The sequence below is a fragment of the Onychostoma macrolepis genome, chromosome 22 (genome assembly GCF_012432095.1).
Source record: "Onychostoma macrolepis isolate SWU-2019 chromosome 22, ASM1243209v1, whole genome shotgun sequence".
Taxonomy (NCBI): domain Eukaryota; kingdom Metazoa; phylum Chordata; class Actinopteri; order Cypriniformes; family Cyprinidae; genus Onychostoma; species Onychostoma macrolepis.
Window position 1 is genome coordinate 32,986,973 of NC_081176.1, and position 22,083 is coordinate 33,009,055.

Consider the following 22,083-nt stretch of genomic DNA (forward strand, 5'->3'; position numbering starts at 1 on the left):
TTGAGTCATTCCTGCAACAGATTCTGTTTAACAAGTGAAACAAGTAAATCATACCTGATATTTATGCGTTTTATTTAAGTGTTTCTACTTCTTTCCATGGATTCAAGAAGAAAAAAAAACAATCAGTAGAGAAGGAGCTTGTTTTAACATAGAATATCGGTGTAGTTGAACATCTGATGTTGGTACAGCGCTCTCAGAGGAAAACAGTTTGAAGAGACATCAGGATACATCTGGTGCTGGTATCTGATTCAATAAAATACAAACAAAAAAACATTTGTGAGCATGTTAATATCAGGAACATCTGTATATATATATATGTTTTGTAGCCATAGACTCACACATGCTTTGTACTATCATAAAAAAAAGAGAAAGAAATCTTATATCTGAGAAACTAATTATTATTGTTTAGCACTTTATTAAAATCTATTTCTGAACAGAGTAGGCTATTAATAATAAACATGTACTAAACATACTTAAGACTCATAGCATTCATCATGTTACAGTGTACACTCATATTACTTTTATTGTTTTATATAGAGCATGAAAACATCATCGCTACCATAAGAAATTTAAATACAATGAATTGCCCATCATATTCAAAATGTTTTACACTATTTCAAACACTGTAGTCAGGAATTATAGTTTGGGAAAAACCCAACTATGATTTTGTAGTCATATAGTCCAGTATGAATTATTTTATAGTAGTCTATGATATGATTATGTAGCCACAGACTCAAGCATGCTTTGTACAATAAAAGGATGTACTTTGTATTATAAAAAAATGATATTTTATATCTGAGAAACTAATTATTATTGTGCACGCTATTAAAATATATTTGTGAACAGAGTAGTAATAATAAACATGTACTAAACATTCTTAGACGCGTAGCATTCATCATGTTGTCGTTTGGGAAAAACCCAACTAGTAAAATGTGTTTAAGTTTGTCACAATAAAACATTAACTAATGCAAAAAAAGAAACATTACTTACTCATCAGATTGCTCTCCTCTTCTGGATGAAATCGTGTTCTTCTTCGAGGGAAATCCTGCTTTTACTCAGCGCGTCTTCATCCAGAAACAAACAGTAGCCGCCACGAAGGACCTCCTCTTTGTTTGTGTTGTTGGGCGTTTGCACGCGCGCACTTACCACGTGGCTATTTACATATGAACAGCGCGAGTCGCGCGAGGGCGGGGTCGCATTAGAGATAATGAGTCAGACGGGACAGATTGAACATCGTGTTGATTTCATACAGATTACTTCATCACAGAATGTTTGTTGCAAAGTATACACTTCAAGCTTTCCATAGATATAACCCTCATGTCTGTGTGCTGAGTATTCGCTGAGTTACAGTTCATTTTAGTGACGCGTTTCTAAAAACAGTTCGCGGAGACGGAGAAGACAGAGAGCGCACCCTGTTTGTTTTATTATTTTTCCAAAAGCACAAAGTTGTGTTGTTATTGTGAGTGTACCCAAAAAAAAGTAGACACTTAACAGTTTCGATTGATGTATAACACTTATTTGTGTGACCAAAATCAACAGAGTATTTTTAGTGTCTTTTGCACTGATCTTAAAAAAAACGAGTTTGTCTCGCCGGCGAGACAGCCGACCCCAGAGAGTTAATATCAACCTCAAAGTTTTTACTGGAGGCAATTTAAGTTAAGTTGAAAACACCACGTGCGCTTGTGTGTACATCTGCCGGCACCGGCATTTTTCAAATTAACGACAGTTGTTTATTGACGCAAAGAATTGTGGGTTGTCTGTTGCAGCGAAGGATACACCTGATGCATCCTCCGAATTCCCGTGAAAGAAGGTCGCATTCGAAGGTCGCATTCGGAGTGTCCTACTTGCTTTTCTGAAATGAGACAGCCTCGATGACGTATGCACCCTTCGAATGAGACCTCCGGAGGACGCAGCCTTCTAAATGAGACACAGCTTGTGTGTGTGTGTGTGTGTGTGTGTGTGTGAGAAATAATGTGTGTGTGTGTGTGTGTGTGTGTGTGTGTGAGAGAAAGAATGTGTGTGTGTGTGTGTGTGTGTGAGTGAGTGAGAGAGAAAGAGACAGTTGAGATTCAAATTCATGAACATTCCGCCATTTTAAGTCTATGGGATTTTTTTGCCTGCTTTTTCGTCTGTTGTGCGAACATCGTAAGTCCGATTGCTTAGAAAAGATACAGCACTCTTCTCCTCAACGAGCCGGTTGATTTGACACCTCATTCATGGGTCTGTGATAAATGGTGAATGAACTTAGCTCATCTTTATTTTTTCTGTGTTTTCTCTGCAGTCTTTCCGGCTGTGGTATTACACAGAAAGGCTTTGCTGCACTGAGTTCAGCTCTGAGATCAAACCCCTCACTCCTGACAGAACTGGATCTGAGCTGTAATACACCAGGAGACTCAGGAGTGAAGCTGCTCTCTGCTCTACTGGAGGATCCACACTGTAAACTGGAGAAACTACAGTGAGTCTCTTCACATCTCAGTAACTATAAGGTTTTGAGTAAAAAGTAAAATTATACAAATGTGTTTTCTGTAGCAGTGGTTTTGTTTGTTACCCTCTCACCCTCAGTTCAAACCCTTAAAAAAATAATAATAATAATTTACTTTTGTTTACTGAGTACATTGCAGAACGCATTTAAAAAAATACAGAAAATGTTCTTTTAAAAAACATTATTATACTGCTTGAAAATCCTATTATAACTTACTCTCAATGAATGTAATATTTTATTATATATTGTGAGTGAAATACGATGTTTCATTAAAAATATGGTGATTATCTCTAAGGTGGCCAGTAATGAACTTAATAAATGCTGTTGACTACATGAATATAATCATGCCATGTCAGCAAATGGAAAGTCAGACAGCTATTTATCGCATTAGCTAACAGTACAGATGCTTTTTTACCCCAAATACCATCCTTTTTATATTCTTCAGTCATTAAAAAAACTGTTGAGTTAATGAACTTGAACAAAACTGAAAACATTAACAAGACCTTTGTCTCAAAGTATATTCTGTAATTTTTTGATGCTCATTTGCTACATAAGTCTGTAATAATTTTAAATTAGCCTTTTACATGAGTCCACCTTTAGCCCCATTGTAAACCACACGCGAGTCCCAAGTCGCTCTTTGCCTAATTGTTTATTGCGATTGTGACTGACGATCAGGTCCCATCTACCAGCCGGGGCAATGGGTTTGGCTCTCGGCTCGGGATCTTCGCCTCCGACTTCCATGCAAGAAACTCAGTCCCAGGTATGTTGGACCCTTCAAAATTTCCAGACAAATTACCCCTGTATCATTTCGGCTAGAACTGCCCTCTAATTACCGCATCTCTCCCACTTTTCATGTATCTCTGCTGAAACCCGCTGGTGGTCCGAGAGGGGTGTCAGAGGAGGAGCTGAGCCAGACTCCCCGCCCATTCTGGTCGACGGCGAGGAGGCGATCGAGTGCATGAACTGCTAGACTCAGACGCCGGGCAGTGCCCTACAGTATCTAGTCGACTGGGAGGGGTTCGGTCCGGAGGAGCGATCATGGGTTAACGCAGGTGACATCCTAGACCCCACTCTCACGGAGGAGTTCCACCGATTGCATCCGGAGAAGCTGCCCTCGACCTCGCGGAAGACCCGGCGTCGTCTGCCTCCTCGCCAGGAGCCGCCGCAGGGGAGGGCTCTGTTACGATCGAGCTCCCGCACAACACCCTCTCCGCCACCAGAGGGAGCCATCCCTGAATATTAACTCCCATTCGGACTCAGTTTCCCATCACCCTCATACCTGGGCCTAATCACCTTGCCACACCTGCACCTCATTCACACACCCATACATAAGCAGCACACTTCCTGACACTCATTGCGAAGTCTTGATTTGCCCCGGCTGTCATTCTGAGCGCTTCCATACCCGTGTTTACTTTCCTGTTGTTATCCCGGCCTTGATTCTCGACTCTGTGATCCCTCTCTGGTTGCCCTGATTTGGACTGTTTCCTGGACTCTGATCGTAAGCCGCCTGCCTTGACTATTCTGCCTGTTCTCCCGACTCACGTCTCTGCCTAGCCTTCTCTGTTCCGTTGCTGGCCTATTACCCTGTTCTGTTTGACCATTCTAATAAAGAAGCTGCAAATGGATCCCGATTTGTCTGATGATTGCTCCCAACAGAAGACTTCGCCAAACAGCGATCCAGCAGCATTGACTCAGCTGACCACTGAGCTCACGGCTCAAGCCTCGCAACTTGCTCTGCACCAACATCAGTTGCATCGGCACCACACTCACCGACGAACTTCGCAGCGTTGCAAGGTCTGCGTGGCTCAAGCACAAGCCACTGCCAACCCGCCACCCGTTCCTAACAACCCTCCGGTCATGCAAGCTCCCTCTGTCAACCCACGACTCGCCCTGCCTGAGAAATTTGACGGTGACACCTCTAAATGTAAGGGCTTCCTGTTACAATGCTCGCTCTTCGTCAGCCAACAACCGCCACTTTACCCCACTGAATCCAGTCGCATCGCATTTGTGTGTTCATTACTCACCGGCACGACCGATGGTTCAACCTTCCCTACCTTCGACTCATTCCTCCAGCACTTCAAGGAGGTGTTTCAACATCCAGCTGAGAAAGGAGAAGCGGGTGAGCAGCTTCTCACAATTTCACAGGGTAGGAGAACGCGGCTGAGTATGCCCTGTCATTTCGCACTTTGGCAGCGCAAACCACATGGGTAGAGGATACCCTGAAACTGCTGTTTCGGAGGGGTCTGAACACGGAATTGCAATCTGAGCTGGCGTGTCGAGACGAAGGGAGGACCCTGAGTCAATTCATTGAGCTTTCCATCCACATAGACAACCTGATCTGCTCCCGACGCCTGCACGATCTGCGCCTCGCTCACCACCTAAACCTCACAATGCTGTCGAGCCCATGCAACTAGGGTTCAGTCACCTCACTCCCGAGGAGAGGGAACGCCGCCACGAAATCAACTCTGTCTGTACTGCGGTCAAGCAGGCCATATGAAGAACACCTGTTCCGCTCGCCATCATCAGATCAGCGCTCAGTGAGTGACATTACTCGCTCTATCTATTCAGCCTCTAGTATTATGCTACCTGTTGAACTTATTTCCCGAACCAAGTAATTCAGACAACGGCCCTTCTAGACTCAGGAGCAGCTGGAAACTTCATAGACAGTGTGTTTGTCAGTCAGCATCACTTGAAACTAAAACCCTGTCCTTCCTCCCTGGCAGTGGAGGCGCTAGATGGTCGCCCTCTGGGCAAAGGAATGATTCTCCGCATCACCGAACCCCTCACACTGCACATTGGAACCCTGCACTCCGAACAGATTCAATTCTACGTCATACAGTCACCCAACCATCCGTTGATTCTCGGCCTTCCCTGGCTTCGAACCCACGATCCGCAAGTATCCTGGAGGCAAGGACAGATTACAGAATGGGGCCAGCGTGTCGAGAACATTGTCTGTCCAAACTCACCAGACTACCCAACACAACCACTACTCCCCTCACCGACACTCTCAACTTACCCTCTGAATATGCAGATCTCATAGAAGTCTTCAGCAAGAGGAGGGCCTCCCAGCTTCCCGCTCACCGCTCAGTCGATTGCGCAATCGATCTCCTGCCGGGTACCATTCCACCCAAAGGAAGGATTTTCCTCTGTCCCAGCCAGAGTCAGAGTCTATGAAGACCTACATACAGGAGGAATTAACCAAGGATTCATCAGACCGTCCACCTCTCCGGCATCCGCCGGGTTCTTCTTGTGAAGAAGAAGGACGGGGCCTCAGACCATGCATCGACTATCGAGGTTTGAATGAGATCTCTGTGAAATTCCGTTACCCACTACCACTTGTCCCTTCAGCCCTCGAACAACTACGGCAGGCAAAATACTACACCAAACTCGACCTGCGGAATGCCTACAATCTGATTCGCATCTGTGAAGGGGATGAGTGGAAAACCGCCTTCTCAACCACTAGTGGGCACTATGAGTACTTGGTTATGCCCTTCGGCTCGCTAACAGTCCTTCAGTCTTCCAAGCTTTCATGAATGACGTCTTCCGTGACATGTTAGAAAAATGGGTAATCGATATATAGACGATATACTGATTTTCTCAGATACTCAAGAGGAACACGTACAACACGTCCGATCAGTTCTCAAGCGATTGCTACAACACCAGCTTTACGTAAAGGCAGAGAAATGTGAGTTCCACCAGACCAGCACCTCTTTCCTCGGTTACGTAATCAGTCAAGACGGAGTCGCTATGGATGACAAAAAGGTCCAGGCAGTACTCGACTGGCCACAGCCTCAAACGGTAAAGGAATTGCAACGCTTCCTGGGGTTTGCTAACTTCTATCGACGTTTCATCAGAAACTTCAGCTCCATCGCTTCTCCGCTCACCACCATGACCAAACGCAACACCTCGCGCCTAGTATGGACACCCGAGGCTCTCCAATCATTTAAGGAACTAAGGACTCGCTTTACCTCCGCACCCATCCTTCGGCACCCTGACCCAGAACGCCAATTCACTGTCGAGGTCGACGCTTCTAGTACGGGGGTGGGAGCCGTACTATCCCAACGCCATGGGGAGCCCGCGAAATTATACCCGTGTGCCTTCTTTTCCCACAAACTCTCTCCTGCTGAGCGGAATTACGATGTGGGCAATCGCGAACTGCTGGCCATGAAACTAGCGTTGGAGGAGTGGCGGCATTGGCTGGAGGGGACTACACTTCCATTTCTCGTTCTCACTGATCACAAAAATCTCGAATACCTGCGCTCAGCCAAACGTCTAAACCCCAGACAGGCCAGATGGGCGCTGTTCTTCACACGTTTCCACTTCACTGTAACCTATCGACCTGGCACCAAGAACACTAAAGCAGACGCTCTCTCCCGTCAAGCTGAAGGTGCAGATCTCTCAGGCCCCCTCGAGAATATCATTCCCGGGAAAATTCTACTAGCTCCCGTTCAGTGGGACATTATGACTGAGATCAGCCATGCTAATCAACAGAGTCAACCTCCTCCAGAGTGCCCTGCCGACCGTATATTCGTTCCAGAACCCTTCCGTCAGCAACTGCTCGCTCAGGTCCACACAAACCCCAGTTCGGCCACCCTGGGATCTCGGCTACGGAACAACTCCTGCGGAATCGCTTCTGGTGGTCCACGCTTTTGACCGATACAGCCAATTACATTCACAACTGCGACATCTGCAACACCACTAAATCACCCAGACAACTTCCAGCTGGCCTGTTACAACCATTACCCACGCCTCAGCGTCCCTGGTCTCATATCGCCATTGACTTCATCACGGATCTACCCAACTCTCACGGTAACACCACCATTCTCACCATTGTGGATCGATTTTCCAAAGCCTGCCGCCTTATACCATTACCCAAACTGCCAACATCCCTTGAGACAGCGGAATTACTGTGCAACCAGGTGTTCCGCTACTACGGTCTGCCCGATGACATCGTCTCCGATCGGGGCCTCAATTTACCTCAAGGGTATGGTCGAGTTTCTTTAGGAGTCTTAATGTCAATATCAGTCTCACGTCAGGCTACCACCCACAATCTAACGGCCAAACTGAGCGTCTCAACCAGGAGGTCATTCGCTTCCTTCACTCCTACTGCCAACAGCAGCAGACAGAGTGAGTCGATACTTGATGTGGGCGGAGTACGCTCAAAACTCCTGACCAAACCAGCCACCGGCATGACCCCTTTCAAATGTATTCTCGGATTCCAACCACCAATGTTCCCCTGGTCAGGAGAACCCACCGAGTTGCCCTCGGTCACTGAATGGCTTCAACGTAGTGAGGAGGTTTGGGACCGAGCTCACACCCATCTGCTACGGGCTGTCAGGCGCCAGGAACTTCAGGCCAACCGACATCGATGATCAGGTCCCATCTACCAGCCGGGCAATGGGTTTGGCTCTCGGCTCGGGATCTTCGCCTCCGACTTCCATGCAAGAAACTCAGTCCCAGGTATGTTGGACCCTTCAAAATTTCCAGACAAATTACCCCTGTATCATTTCGGCTAGAACTGCCCTCTAATTACCGCATCTCTCCCACTTTTCATGTATCTCTGCTGAAACCCGCTGGTGGTCCGAGAGGGGTGTCAGAGGAGGGAGCTGAGCCGCAGACTCCCCGCCCATTCTGGTCGACGGCGAGGAGGCGACGAGTGCATGAACTGCTAGACTCCAGACGCCGGGCAGTGCCCTACAGTATCTAGTCGACTGGGAGGGTTCGGTCCAGAGGAGCGATCATGGGTTAACGCAGGTGACATCCTAGACCCCACTCTCATGGAGGAGTTCCACCGATTGCATCCGGGCGGCCCCTCGACCTCGCGGAAGACCCCGGCGTCGTCTGCCTCCTCGCGTCAGGAGCCGCCGCAGGGGAGGGCTCTGTTACGATCGGAGCTCCCGCACAACACCCTCTCCGCCACCAGAGGAGCCATCCCCTGAATATTAACTCCCATTCGGACTCAGTTTCCCATCACCCTCATACCTGGGCCTAATCACCTTGCCACACCTGCACCTCATTCACACACCCATACATAAGCAGCACACTTCCTGACACTCATTGCGAAGTCTTGATTTGCCCCGGCTGTCATTCTGAGCGTTTCCATACCCGTGTTTACTTTCCTGTTGTTATCCCGGCCTTGATTCTCGACTCTGTGATCCCTCTCTGGTTGCCCTGATTTGGACTGTTTCCCTGGACTCTGATCGTAAGCCGCCTGCCTTGACTATTCTGCCTGTTCTCCCGACTACGTCTCTGCCTAGCCTTCTCTGTTCCCGTTGCTGGCCTATTACCCTGTTCTGTTTGACCATTCTAATAAAGAAGCTGCAAATGGATCCCGATTTGTCTGATGATTGCTCCCAACATTTATAAGCTACTGGCCAGGAGTTACTTTAGACGCAGCAGAACGACACTATGAACAAAAAATTACACACATATTTTTATGTTAAGAAATGTATTAAATTACTAAGATTAAATGTTACCTTTGTGATTGATTCAGTTCATAGCTCTACTAATCATCCGTCCCTCTGTTACCGAGCAGACAGATCTTTATTAATCACTTCCCAAGTCTTGAGAACTAAATCATAAGACAGACTAGTGTTAGCATAAATCTGTTGCATTTTCCTCTTGTTATGGTTTGCAGCAGGAGTTGCTGGAATGTGTTGTGGATGTAAAGGAACAAAAATATATTATATTATATTAAACACAGGTTAGGAACGACATGCAGGGAAGTACATAAGTGGTGTGCAGCGAAGCTAGTGTTTGTATCTGTAACACAGCCACGAATAATTTTGTGATTATCTGTATTCGGATAAAACCGGACGTAGGCGGAGCTTGAACCGGAACACCATACAGTTATACTTGATAAGACCATTATGTCTATGGTTTTACACATTGAATTAATAAAGCATTAAAACAGCCTTTCTTTTTTTTTTGGTAGTTATCACTGAACAAATATGCCATGTTTAACTAAAATATATATCTTTAATGATTATAACGTTATTTACATATATTCTTACAGTCGGAGCCAATACCCTTGTATAGGCAGTGCTTCAAGATGCAGTGCGGTTATGCTTCAGGGAACGCGAGTTCGACTCCCATTTTGGGGACCTTTCGTGATCCGATAAATAAATATTTAGGTATCTTCTAATTTAAACAGTAAGGGTTCCTATTAGGGCTGCAACAACGAATCGATTAAATCGATAAAAATCGATTACTAAAAGCGTTGGCAACGAATTTCATAATCGATTCGTTGTGTCGCGCGACGCCGAGACGCTTTGATTATTAAAAAAAAAACTTTAGTTGAGCGGAGCGGAGTGAACACACTCGGTCTCTCGCGCACGGATGCTAGCAGAGTTTGGCGCCTCATAAATAAAAACAAAAGTAAAAAAAAAAAACGAGCGGAGGTAGAGGAAAGATACATGGCGGAGGCAGAGAAATCCGTGCGACCCAAGTCATCCAAGGTGTGGGAGCAGGGCGGCGTTATGCGTATGGCAGAGTATGGCAGTTGCCATACCCTAGCCCAGTCAGGTGCTGTGAAAAATTATCCAAACTTGAGTCGCTTATAATTCGTTTTATTATTTTAAATCAGAGAGTTTTAAAAATAGTAAACCAATTATAAGCATTAAAATAACTTGTCAGTAAAACTGTAACGCCATTGGATCATCGAGCTCTCAGCGAGACCTCGTAACTTCACCCCGCCTCCGTTCAGATTGACGCCACAAGACAGCCTGGAGAAGATGAGATCTCTGCTTTTTCGCAATGCAAGGGTGAATAAATAATTGGTGTTTGAATAGTACAGCGTTTTCTTTACTCAAACACTATGTCAGTAAAGGATAATGTTTTTGTGTGTTTGAAGAGTGGAGAAGAATTAGTTATTTGCTGTCTATATACGTTTTAAATATCCTGTGCAGTATGTGCATAAGCGCTTAATTTGAGATTTTGGCCAAGTGTATTAAACAACAAGAAAAACTAAGCGCCCATATAGCTACAATCAAAGTTATATAACCTGTAAAGTTGATGAAAGCATAATGCACTTAATGCACTTATGCACTGCATAACAGTTACAGCCGTTCTAACGACAGACAAAACACTCCATCTCCGTCATTCTCTGGTCAAAACATTATTAACTCCATTTGAGCTTGATTTTCATATAATGTTAAGTGCAGGTGTCTGATACAATACCAACGCTAACGATGCAGTGTTGTTAAATTATTTAATTTTTGCACCCCAGATGTAAAGCATACATGTGTATGTTTTTGTGTTAGTCCATTTTATTTTATTTTATTATTATTATAACAGCTCAGGGATGTTCAAGGAGCAACATGTTTGTGCACTTTCTAAAGATTTTAGTTCTGTTTTTGAATAAAGGGTTGGAAATGAATGCTTTGTTTTTTTTTTAATCCGATTCATCGATTAATCGAAAAAATAATCGACAGATTAATCGATTATTAAAATAATCGTTAGTTGCAGCCCTAGTTCCTATGCAGTTTAGAAATATGGAAATTGATTTAGGTAATTTCCAGGAAATGCATGGAAAAAGGCAAGAGCAACACTGAGAGCAATACTTCACACACTTGTTACTGTGTTGTAATTTTAGAGCTTTATGTAAAACAACATGATTTCCTTCGGCTCACCGGTTCCTGTGCAGTTTAAACAAGTATTTCACTTAAGTAACTTGCAGGTCTGGAAAAGTATGGAAAAAAAGAGCAGAGTACCTATAGCCTGTGGAAAAATATTTGTGTTTCGACTGTTCTAAAATATAAAATTAATTTCTAAAAAATAAATTGATCATACAAGTAGAGCTTTCATGACAAACGTTTAGTAATCATCTGAACACGACTGAATTAATTTCACTTTTTCATTATGTGTAACTCTTTAAGCAGGCTTTTTTTAACTTTACTAAACAAATGTGTGTGTGCCACGCAAACAAAAGATAAAGAAGCAAACATGTAGGCCTAGTAGAAAATGTATCTGTATCTAAGCTGATTATTAGCCTACTCTTGACAGAGAGCTGGTTTGGTTTTTGAGAGACGTGCAACGCGGCTGTTTGATTGGTGATCACGCTGTGCTTAGTCCATTCATTCGTGTATCATATCGTAGCCTATAAGGTTTAAAATCACTGCCTTTTATATATACACAAATAATAGAACGTGTATGATGTATTATTTTAGTTGATATTACTCTTGCCAAGCTCTGATTTCTGAGAGATGCACGGAGAGTCAACAGCAAGCGGTGTTTGATTTGCGCTCTTTTCATTCATAAAGTTTAAATTCATTCACTTCACACACTCATTATTGCGTAACTTTAGAGGTTTGTGTAAAATATCGTGCTGATCCCCTGCTTACCTGTTATCTAGCAAACACCAGACTGTGCTGCAGCCTCAGCCGAATATTCATGCAGAATTATTCATTATCCGTTATTCGTTTTAAAAGCCATTATCTGTGCCTTTCTGAACAAGGTATTCGGCTTTGGGCACACCCCTAAAGTACATTATGACAATTTTTATTTTTGGGTGAACGATTCCTTTAAGAATCAAAATGTGAATTATCAAATACAATGATTATACTGAATGTGTTCAAGACAAATGTATGTTTGTATATACACGTATAGACCATTAAACAACAAAGTATGTAAGTGTAAGCCAAAATTAAACATACAGATCAATAATTACAGAAATGACAGATTAACAAGTCTTTCTCCAATCCATGATTTACATGTACTTCGTGGCACCAAGTCTTGTACAATTTAATCAGTCTGAAGAGTATTTAACTGTCCCAACACGGGCATAATCTCTCCTGTGTATGTTTTCAACGTGACTCTAGTGATCTCCAGTGGCTCTGTTGAGAACGCAGCTTGGAATTGTTTCTCAGATATGATACTGACAGCTGCGCCGGTATCAATTTCCATCATAATTTCCTTGTCATTTACATTAAACGTATCTGTGAATGACTTTCTGCTGTTTTATCACTTCACAGTGAAAACATGGGCAATTCAACATCCTCTGCCTCCACATACTTAGTATTTTTCTCAGCATAAGGTTTTCTTTTTCCAACTTCCATTTTTCCTCTGCAAGCTCTCTTGATATGCCCAGTTTTCCCGCAGTTATGGCATTTAGCATCTTTGAAATGACATACCTGAGTGCTGTGATTTTTGCCGTGACATCTATAGCACTTCTTCCCTCTTGATATTTGCCATAAACGACCCCGAGCGCTTGTTATGTGATTCGCTCCGCTGTTTTGACGCGCTGCTCACTTAAATGTTGCTGCTGTTAAGACTCGCGGTCCGGATGGATGCCGGGTGCGGATGCGGTCCGCCTTTTGAATATCAGTTATATAAGTATTTAAGGATAAAAGACTCGAGTTGCTTTTAAAATATTCACGAGTTCTTTTCTTTTTCTTTTTTTTTTTATTGCAGAAAAGGGTGACATTCAAATTGTAGGGAGTGAAATTATTTCCTTTACGAAATTAACTCAGGAACTCACAGATACCATGCAATAAAGCCATGAAACTAACCTGGAGAAGAGATCTCCAAAGACAACAAAAGATCTCCAAAGAGAACAGACAACACCACCCTAACCAAACTTATCTTCTTTGATCATTTATGACCCCCTTCCTCACCCTGCCATCTCTGCATCTCCATCTTTCTCCCCAAAAGGGTTCACTCAAAGTTCATTAAGAATATGCAAATACCACATATCATGTATCTTGTGAACCTGTTGTTTTTCCCTTTCATGTTTGGTATCATTTTAAAGGTCTCGGTGCGATGGGTAAACTGGTCTCAATTTCACAGCAGTCACTTATATTATGGGAAATATTGGAAACTTAAGTGAATTCTGTACCTCTGTTGTGGGGGCGGTCTCCTTTCAAAACCTGATAAACATTGCTCTACAGGTGTGACCATTTGGGGCACAAGAACAGCTCCTAGAGAGGTTTCTCATCCCCCATAGATCTAATCTGTTTTGGGGCAGAGAATAAATGTTTATGGGCCTTTTGTTCTGGTAGTATTTAAGGGAAAGTTGCAAATAAGTCGGCGCGATTTGTAGCCAGATCAGCCCGTAGTGTGGAGGGTATTTAATATGTTCCATACTATGTATCTTCTTCTCGAAGCCAGGTAAACATTTTGTTCCTAGATTCATCTTTGAACAACTGTTATGTATTTTCTTATTTTTTAATTGGCTTCTTATTGTTTTATTATGTAATTGGCAAGATACGTTTACCTGAGTAATAATAAATTGTTATATTTGATTTATTCTGATCTCTTCTGAAATCATTTTTTCAAGTAGATTAATGGTAGGGGTATTTCCACAAATCTGCGTTCAGGACAGATCACACCAAATCACTAATGGATGAGCCATGGGGAGCACCATGAAGGAGACTTTGGATTTCTGACTGTCGCTGGCTTAACACGGTGTAGCTCTCGTGGTTATAGGAAAAATACACTCTTTGTTATGCGCATGCAGGCGCAGCTCACTTAAAGGTATTATAATCACTCTGCACCCTCTGTAAGTTCAGAACTGACGAGTTTGTGTCTGTGGATTCACTAAAAAATCGGCTGAAGTGTAATTCCTATGCGATACCTAGTCCCTAATGAACGAATAATTGAAAGTATGGGATTTTCGGAATAATCAAATATCTAAATTAATGTACAATCAATATCTGTGATCAGTTTAATTATAAATATTGTCTAAATTTAATGATCACTTGAAATTGGAGTCAGATCAAGCACGGAGATAGACTAAAATTGAAACTAGATCCTGATAAATTCAGAAGCGCAAGTAAAAGACCGAATACGCGTTCAACCTTCAACCAGGCCGCTGGATTCCGTTGTTTGGGCTAGCGGGTGGAGCCTTACAAAATAAAAACAATACAAAATATAAACAAATAAGACAAAATAAAAAAAATTAAATAAAATAAATAAAAAGCATAGCTCACATTCAATTTTAACGAATAAGGATATTACAAAGCACCAGGGGGATTGAAGAGTGTATCATAGTATTTTAAACATTTCACAGACTTTTTGTTTTTTAACAGTCTTATTGAAGAAATATAAAAGTCAAAGTCAGAACAAAACAAATTTAACATAGGAGATGAATTAAGAAATTTCTGTTTATGTATGTGAAATATTGCTAATAAAATAAAAATGTTAACAATAAGTTCTAGATCCTTATTGCTTTTATTTTCATAATACAAGATAACATGCTTTAAAGTAAAGCAATAATTAATATTCATTAAATTAAATATAAAATCTGCCAAATCAATCCAAAACTTATTTACGACATTACAGTCAAAAAATAAGTGAGTGAGTATCTCTTTCTCATTATTACAAAAACAGCATATATCATCAATATCAGAGAATCTTGATATTAAAGATTTAGAAGGTAAATAGTAAGTAGAATTTTGAAGTGTATTCCTTTTATTTTATTATTAATACAATATTTAAAAGGAATTAACCAAGCTCTTCTCCAGACAATATTCTCAATTTTAGAGTTCCGAAATAATTCCCCTCTAGTAGATATTTTATTTGGTTTTTGGAAAATATTACAAATATGTTTGTTATTGCATTTTTTCTCAGTTAGCTCAACACCTTCTAAAATTAATTTTGGGTTTGTCACAGATAAAGAATTATAACAAATGTGACTTTTGACAAGTTGACGAAGTGTTACAGGAATAGCTTTAATAACTGAATTAAATTCCCTAAACTGTACGAGAAAACTGTAAGTCGACATGAATTGTTCGTAAATTAAAAGATTCCCAGAATTGTCAAACATTTTTATAAGATGATTAATGTCTCTGTTGAAACAATTTGTTAAAAATAAAGATTTATTTGAAGCAGTTATATTTCCAAGAGGTGTGAGGAGAGAAATTGTGACAGTAACAAATTTTCCAAGCGAGAAGGGCTTGCTGATGAAATTTGGATAATTTGAGGGGAATTTTAGAAATATTATAATCACATGTTAACAGAAATTTCAAGCCACCAATTTGATTAAAGAGACTACACTGTAAAAACTAAAGGTTCCTGGAGGCACCTTTTGGGGTTCTTCACTTTGCCGCGCCGGCGGGACCCTCTGTAGAGCCTCTAGGCACCGTTTTAAAAGAGGTGGTTCTCTGAGGATCTTTAATGCTTCCTGGAGGAACCCTTTTATTAAGAATGGTCAGGAACCACCTTCGAGGCACCATTTCCTAATTTCAGTTCTTTAATATTTGCACCCCCCACCCCTCCCACTAGTTTATTGTTCTTTCTATTGACATTTTTAATCATTTTAATAAACAAACTGAAAAACTAAAACAAATACATATCAAACATTGTTTATTGATAAACAACAGCAATATCCGTATTTCAAATAATCTCCTTAAATAGTCAATACTGCACATCACAATCCCATTCATGGAAACACAATAGTGTTAATATTGTTATAAACAAAACATAAAACAAAACTGTGAAGAAATAAATGTGACTCAAATATCTCAGAACTTTAAAACACATTTCATGTACCTCAAAAATAGTACAATTTAAGTTAATGAGTTAAATTACAAATTTAATTAAAATTTGATGTACAGTGCAGTCAATAGTAACAATTTCTTTCCTGTTCTAAATGGAGGTCACTGATTGGGAGCATTCACACAGGACATTTTAAGAAATTGATAAGCCTCAATATAGCTGTATGTAGCTTAATAAACCTTCACATTTCCGGGTTTCTCAGCAGCGGAAGTCGTCATAGTTGGGTAAACTTCGAGAGCAGTGAATGGAAGAGTACTACAAATATATTTTTTGCATTCCCATTTGCTCAAATAGCAAAAGAAAAACTCTGCGATAGCATTTTCACGACTTTCAATCAAAGGAAAAAAATTGTCAGAGACTGATAACAGCAGTCAGAAGAGAGAAGGATGTCAAATTTACCGTCCCTCCCACAGACACTGCGTTAGAAACACCCTTGCATTTGCGTTAACTATTTTTTTTTTGTAATTTGATACAAATGTGATATAATACAAAGTATAGTGCTATAAATGTACATAATTAAAAAAAAAAAAAAAAAAATATATATATATATATATATATATATATAAAACGAGGATTTACGATGCTGATGACCGCTGAAATGCATCATCAGTCTTGTGAAAAGGGTTCATGATCTCCTCCAACAGACACTGTAGAAAAATAGTGCACTTTAGTGTACTTTTAATTGCTTTTCTGTATAATGTTGAATAGGCACTCATAGTAAGGTAAACTCATGTCGGCAGGTTCGTCAGCAAGTAGCTCCTCATCATCAGGAGAATCTGCAGTGCTGCTCTCACCAAATGGGTCTCCTGTTATTACCACAGTTGTTGTGAGATTCTGTGTAGGCTGTTCATTGAAAAAAAGAGGGAATTACATAAAATTAAATAACAAAATATGTGCATTTATTCACTTGGCATGTATTCATTTAAAAATGAGGAACACCACAAGCAATTACACACAGACTCATGGGGACTCGTGTCACGGTGGAGACCTAAATTAGGGTAAACAAGCTAATAAATCACACAGAATGAAGTTTTTTGAAAATCTAAACATGCAGAAAGTTTCCTGTAAGGGGTAGGTTTAGGTGTAGGGTTGGTGTAGGGCAATAGAATATACGGTCTGTACAGTAGAAAAAGCATTACGCCTATGGAGAGTCCCCACAAGGATAGCAAACCAGACATGTGTGTGTGTGTGTGTGTGTGTGTGCGTGTGTGCGTGTGTGCGTGCGTGGGTGTGTGTGTTCACGCGCGTTTATGTGACAAATGAGGACATAAATTTGTATAATGACATGAGTATTACAAGGAGAAGGTGACTTATGAGCAATGTTCCCTCTAAGCTGCGGACACGCAGAAATGAATTGGGAAAGTCATCCAAGTACTCCAGAGTGCAATCTGGACGATTGGGGCGGGGCGACACATTGGGTTTATATGTCCACCCCCGATTCCATTGGTTTATAACACGCCAAATCTTATTGGTGTAGACCCGAGCTTGCGCATTCCTTCGTGCACGAATTTGTAATTGATTTGGCCATATTACAGAAATATCATGTGCTAACTCTAGAATCATAGGCCTATCTTAATTACTATTTGTTTAGTAACCATGGTAATTTTATTCAGATGAAGTCATTGTTTACAAATAAACTCTTGATGACGGCACCTCTTACAGTTTTTAAAGGATTAACATCTGGATAAGGAATGCGTGAATAACATAGGCCTATGTATGAATAAGTACATTGATAATCATTTGTCTTTCTCCTATTTTGCCCCAAGGAAGGCTTTAAGGTGGTAATGATCATGATAACAGCACCTGAATTACACACCTGTCTCCCTACGACTATGATCATAAGACTTCAGTAGATATCAACACATGAACATAGATAATAGACGATAACATTTGACGAAAATGTGTCAAACTGCGGTAGACCAGTAACAAAACATTTTCAAATAGGCCTATGTATAAACATTTATTAATTATTTATAAATAAATTAGGCTATCGATATGAACATGTAGAGTAGTCAACAAAAAACTGCTCCAGTAATGAACAGCTGTATGACATGAAATAAAAATCCTGAACTCTGAAATAATAGACATCTGCTGATCATACAATTATCTACTTTTCAGAAGTTAGGTCTACTGTGCCGTGATGCATTAATTATTACCAGTAAGTTCACATGTTCTCTGATTAACATTTATTATATTCTAATATTTTATTTATATGGTTACTGTGAATATATTTGGAGAAAAGCTGCATGTTAGTCGCTGAATAGGGCTTCATGATTTGCCTTTGATTTTTAGGTGATATTTCTTGGTAAGTGAATTATAAACAGTGAAAAAACACTCATAGGTAGTTATTTATGCAGTTTATTTTATTATCAAAGCCTGTGTGATAACATAACCTGAGGCTAAAAGCTGTGATATTAATGTTGTCCACTAGAGAGAGCCACAGGATACAGAATAGGACTATTTGAAGCTTATTTATAAAAATCAACTTCCATACTTTTGAACAGAAATAAATGCATAGAACACTTTCATATAACTATGATGTACTGACAGTATAGTTTTATATAAAATAGTTTTATGTACATTGAAATCTGCGAATCTTGTCCCAAAGATTTTCCAAATGTTTTTGTTTTCTAATAAGCCGTCTTACAGTTTTTCTCGAATACTAACACAGAAGTCATGAAACAATTCACCATTTTCTATAAACACAATCTCTATAAACACATTTGGATTATACTGCATTCTCTTAGCAATATATGCTGCTTACAAGAGAGCCGTGAATTGGTTGTTCCTGGTTGTTGTTTTACAAGTTATTATACTTCTTCTAAATAATATTGTCAGTTTATTAATTAGCTAATATATTGCAGTATAAATTTACTCATCATATTTTAGTCAAAATATTATGACTGTAGTGGTAAAAACAAGCTTCAAATTTCTAATTTTGTCCCTTGTTTCTTGGCCACTGTGAGAGGTGAATAATCCGACGTGTGCAAAGTAGCATGAATAGGTCCAGAAAGACTTGTTGAAGTTCCAAACAATAACTGAAGTTCATTAAACCAAAATTAGCTTGAATTGCAACATAAAACAAACAAATATCTTAAATGCTAATTGCAGGCTTGTTGCACCGTGCCATCTTAGCTCCGTGCGCACAGTCGAAAGACTGTTTGCTCTCGCACCAGCACCCCTCTCCTGTCAGGGGTGGCATATCCTTTTAAACATCTTCCCTTCACACCCACAGAGGGCACACACTCAGAGAAATAAACAACATTAACAATAAAGCAGCAAACTAATATTTAAATGAACATATATAAAAATGAAATAAGATAGTAAGCATGGCTCCTACAATGATTATTTAAAGAAAATTATGAAATATTCATGAGTTCAGTTATCACACACCATATGTGTGTGTGTGTGTGTGTGTGTGTGTGAGAGAGAGAGAGAGAGAGAGAGAGAGGGAGGGAGTGTGTGTGTGGGCGCGTTTTTGTGACAAATGAGGACATCAATTTGTATAATGACAAAGGTATTACAGGTATTACAAGAAGGTGACTTTTCAGGACATTACCCCATGTCCCCACTTTTCAAAACCATTACGCCTATGGAGAGTCCCCGTTAACCACAAATACCAACGTGTGAGTGTGTGTGTGTACTGGTTTTTGTGGTTTACGGGGACAAAATTTGTATAATGACATGGGTATGACAGAGGTATTACAATTTGAAGGTGGTTTATGAGGACACTGCCTATGTCCTCGTAATTCAAAAAGCTTAAAAAACATACAAAATGGTGTTTTTTTGAAAATCTAAAAATGCACAAAGTTTCCTGTAAGGGGTAGGTTTAGGTGTAGGGTTGGTGTAGGGCAGGGCTATGCAATTCATCTATGCGAATCATCTTCATCCGGCCCGAGGAAGAGTACGCAGGTTGCACATTGGCCTTGAATTGTTCTTGCACTAATTAGTTTGTCCACAAGGCTGGCCCGGGCCAGCCAATAATAAAAGGGAGAGACGCAATAACAACAATCTACCGGAGACTGCAACATCAATAGATGGCAGTTTTGAAAAGGCTTATGTCAGGGAGTTATGAGATATCCACAATTCTAACATTAGTTTAAACAAGTTTAAAGACAGTGTTATCAGTCATAACTTCTGGAGAGAAACAGCGCCGACCTTTCGAAGATTTTTATCAAAGCAGGAAGAATAGTTTGAAAATCTGCGCGTTTGGCTGTTACTCATAAACTGAGCCTCTTCAGACAAGCGCACCAGCTCTTCAATGGACAAAACCACACACAATGATGTAAAAATACATGGTTTTCGCGAGTTACCTCATAAACACAGTCTTAAATCAGTTATAAAATCCTAAATGACCGTGAAGAGTTGGATATGTGTCACATCCGCGTCATGTGCATCAGGTTTTATTAAAGAAACAGTGCTGCTTTTAAAGTGAAACCTGCTGCAGTCTGTGATTGATGTGAATCAAAGAACTAAAGAAAAAGAGAAATCATTCAACTGCTCTAGTCGCTAATTAACTTTTGTAGCTCGAATAAAGAATAATCAATATAGATTATGCATACAATTTATAGTTTATGTGAAGATTGTTTTAAGTTCACTTAAAAATAATATAACATTTCAATTATACTGTAATATTAAATGGCTATAATTAATGGCTAAAATTAAAGGGAAAAAATTGATATAATAGAGACAACAGTAACATTATTTGTATACTTCTTCATTAATAACAGGCTAGTAAAAAAGTTTCCATTAAACACATATTTAAAATATACCATCTTTTTGTTGTTTCTATATTAATTTGGAAGTTCAGTGTGAAAATATGACAACACAAATATATTAATATTCGTTTAGTCACATTTTTTGAATGAATTTCAGAAAAAAGTGTGATTATTTTTTTTTAATTGAATAGCAGACAGCACTAATGTTAACCTTTTATAGATGTTACTGTTGGTAATATTAGTGAATTTTACTGCTGAATATGCATTTAAATTTAATTTCCAATTTTATAAGCCCCCGAAAAAAGATCGGGATGGCCCCCCACCCCCTTGGCTCCCTTCAAATGTTCAATTCGAAAATCCGGCCCTCAAATGAAGTTAATTGAATAGCCCTGGTGTAGGACAATAGCACATACAGTTTGTACAGTATAAAAACCATTACGCCTATGGAGAGTCCCCATAAGGATAGCAAACAAGACATTTGTGTGTGTGTGTGTGTGTGTGTGTGTGACAGAGAGAATGTGTGTGTGTGTGTGTGTGTGTGTGTGTGTGTGAGTGTGTACTGGTTTTTGTGGTTTACGGGGACAAAATTTGTATAATGACATGGGTATGATAGAGGTATTACAATTTGAAGGTGGTTTATTAGGACACTGCCTATGTCCCCGTAAAACAAAAGGCTTAAAAAAAACATACTAAATGGTGGGTTTTTTTAAATCTAAAAATGCAGACAGTCTCCTGTAAGGGGTAGGTTTAGGTGTAGGGTTGGTATAGGGCAATAGCACATACAGTAAGTACAGTATAAAAACCATTACGCCTATGGAGAGTCCCCGTAAACCACTAAAACAAACGTGTGTGTGTGTGTGTGTGTGAGAGAGAGAGAGAGAGAGAGAGAGAGAGAGTGTGTGTGTGTGTGTGTGAGTGAGTGAGAGAGAAAGTGACAGTTGAGATTCAAATTCATGAATATTCCGCCATTTTAAGTCTATGGGATTTTTTTTGCCTACTTTTTCGTCCACTGTGCAAACATCGTAAGTCCGATTGCTTAGAAAAGATACAGCACTCTTCTCCTCAACGAGCCGGTTGATTTGACACCTCATTCATGGGTCTGTGATTAATGTTGAATGAACTTAACTCATCTTTATTTTTTCTGTATTTTCTCTGCAGTCTTTCCAGATGTGGTATTACACAGAAAGGCTGTGCTGCTCTGAGTTCAGCTCTGAGATCAAACCCCTCACACCTGACAGAACTGAATCTGAACAATAATAAACCAGGAGACTCAGGAGTGAAGCTGCTCTCTGCTCTACTGGAGGATCCACACTGTAAACTGAAGAAACTACAGTGAGTGTTATTATATTACTGAACACAAGAACTGTGTGAAAATACTGCCAAACAAAA

At 40.4% G+C, this 22,083-nt stretch overlaps 1 protein-coding gene across 8 annotated transcripts in view; it reads left to right on the top strand.

Annotated features, from left to right (window-relative positions):
• Nucleotides 1-22,083, top strand: part of LOC131529980 (NACHT, LRR and PYD domains-containing protein 3-like) — a 50,909-nt gene that overhangs the window by 24,827 nt on the left and 3,999 nt on the right. For 4 of the 8 annotated variants that reach the window (XM_058760030.1, XM_058760032.1, XM_058760029.1 and 1 more), the window contains 2 exons: nt 2,282-2,455; nt 21,853-22,026. In XM_058760030.1, coding sequence (XP_058616013.1) covers nt 2,282-2,455; nt 21,853-22,026 — 348 coding nt within the window. Of the gene's footprint in view, nt 1-2,281; nt 2,456-3,157; nt 3,372-4,138; nt 4,242-7,726; nt 8,121-21,852; nt 22,027-22,083 lie in introns of those variants that run through there. The other 4 variants (XM_058760036.1, XM_058760035.1, XM_058760033.1 and 1 more) reach the window with 4 other exon arrangements.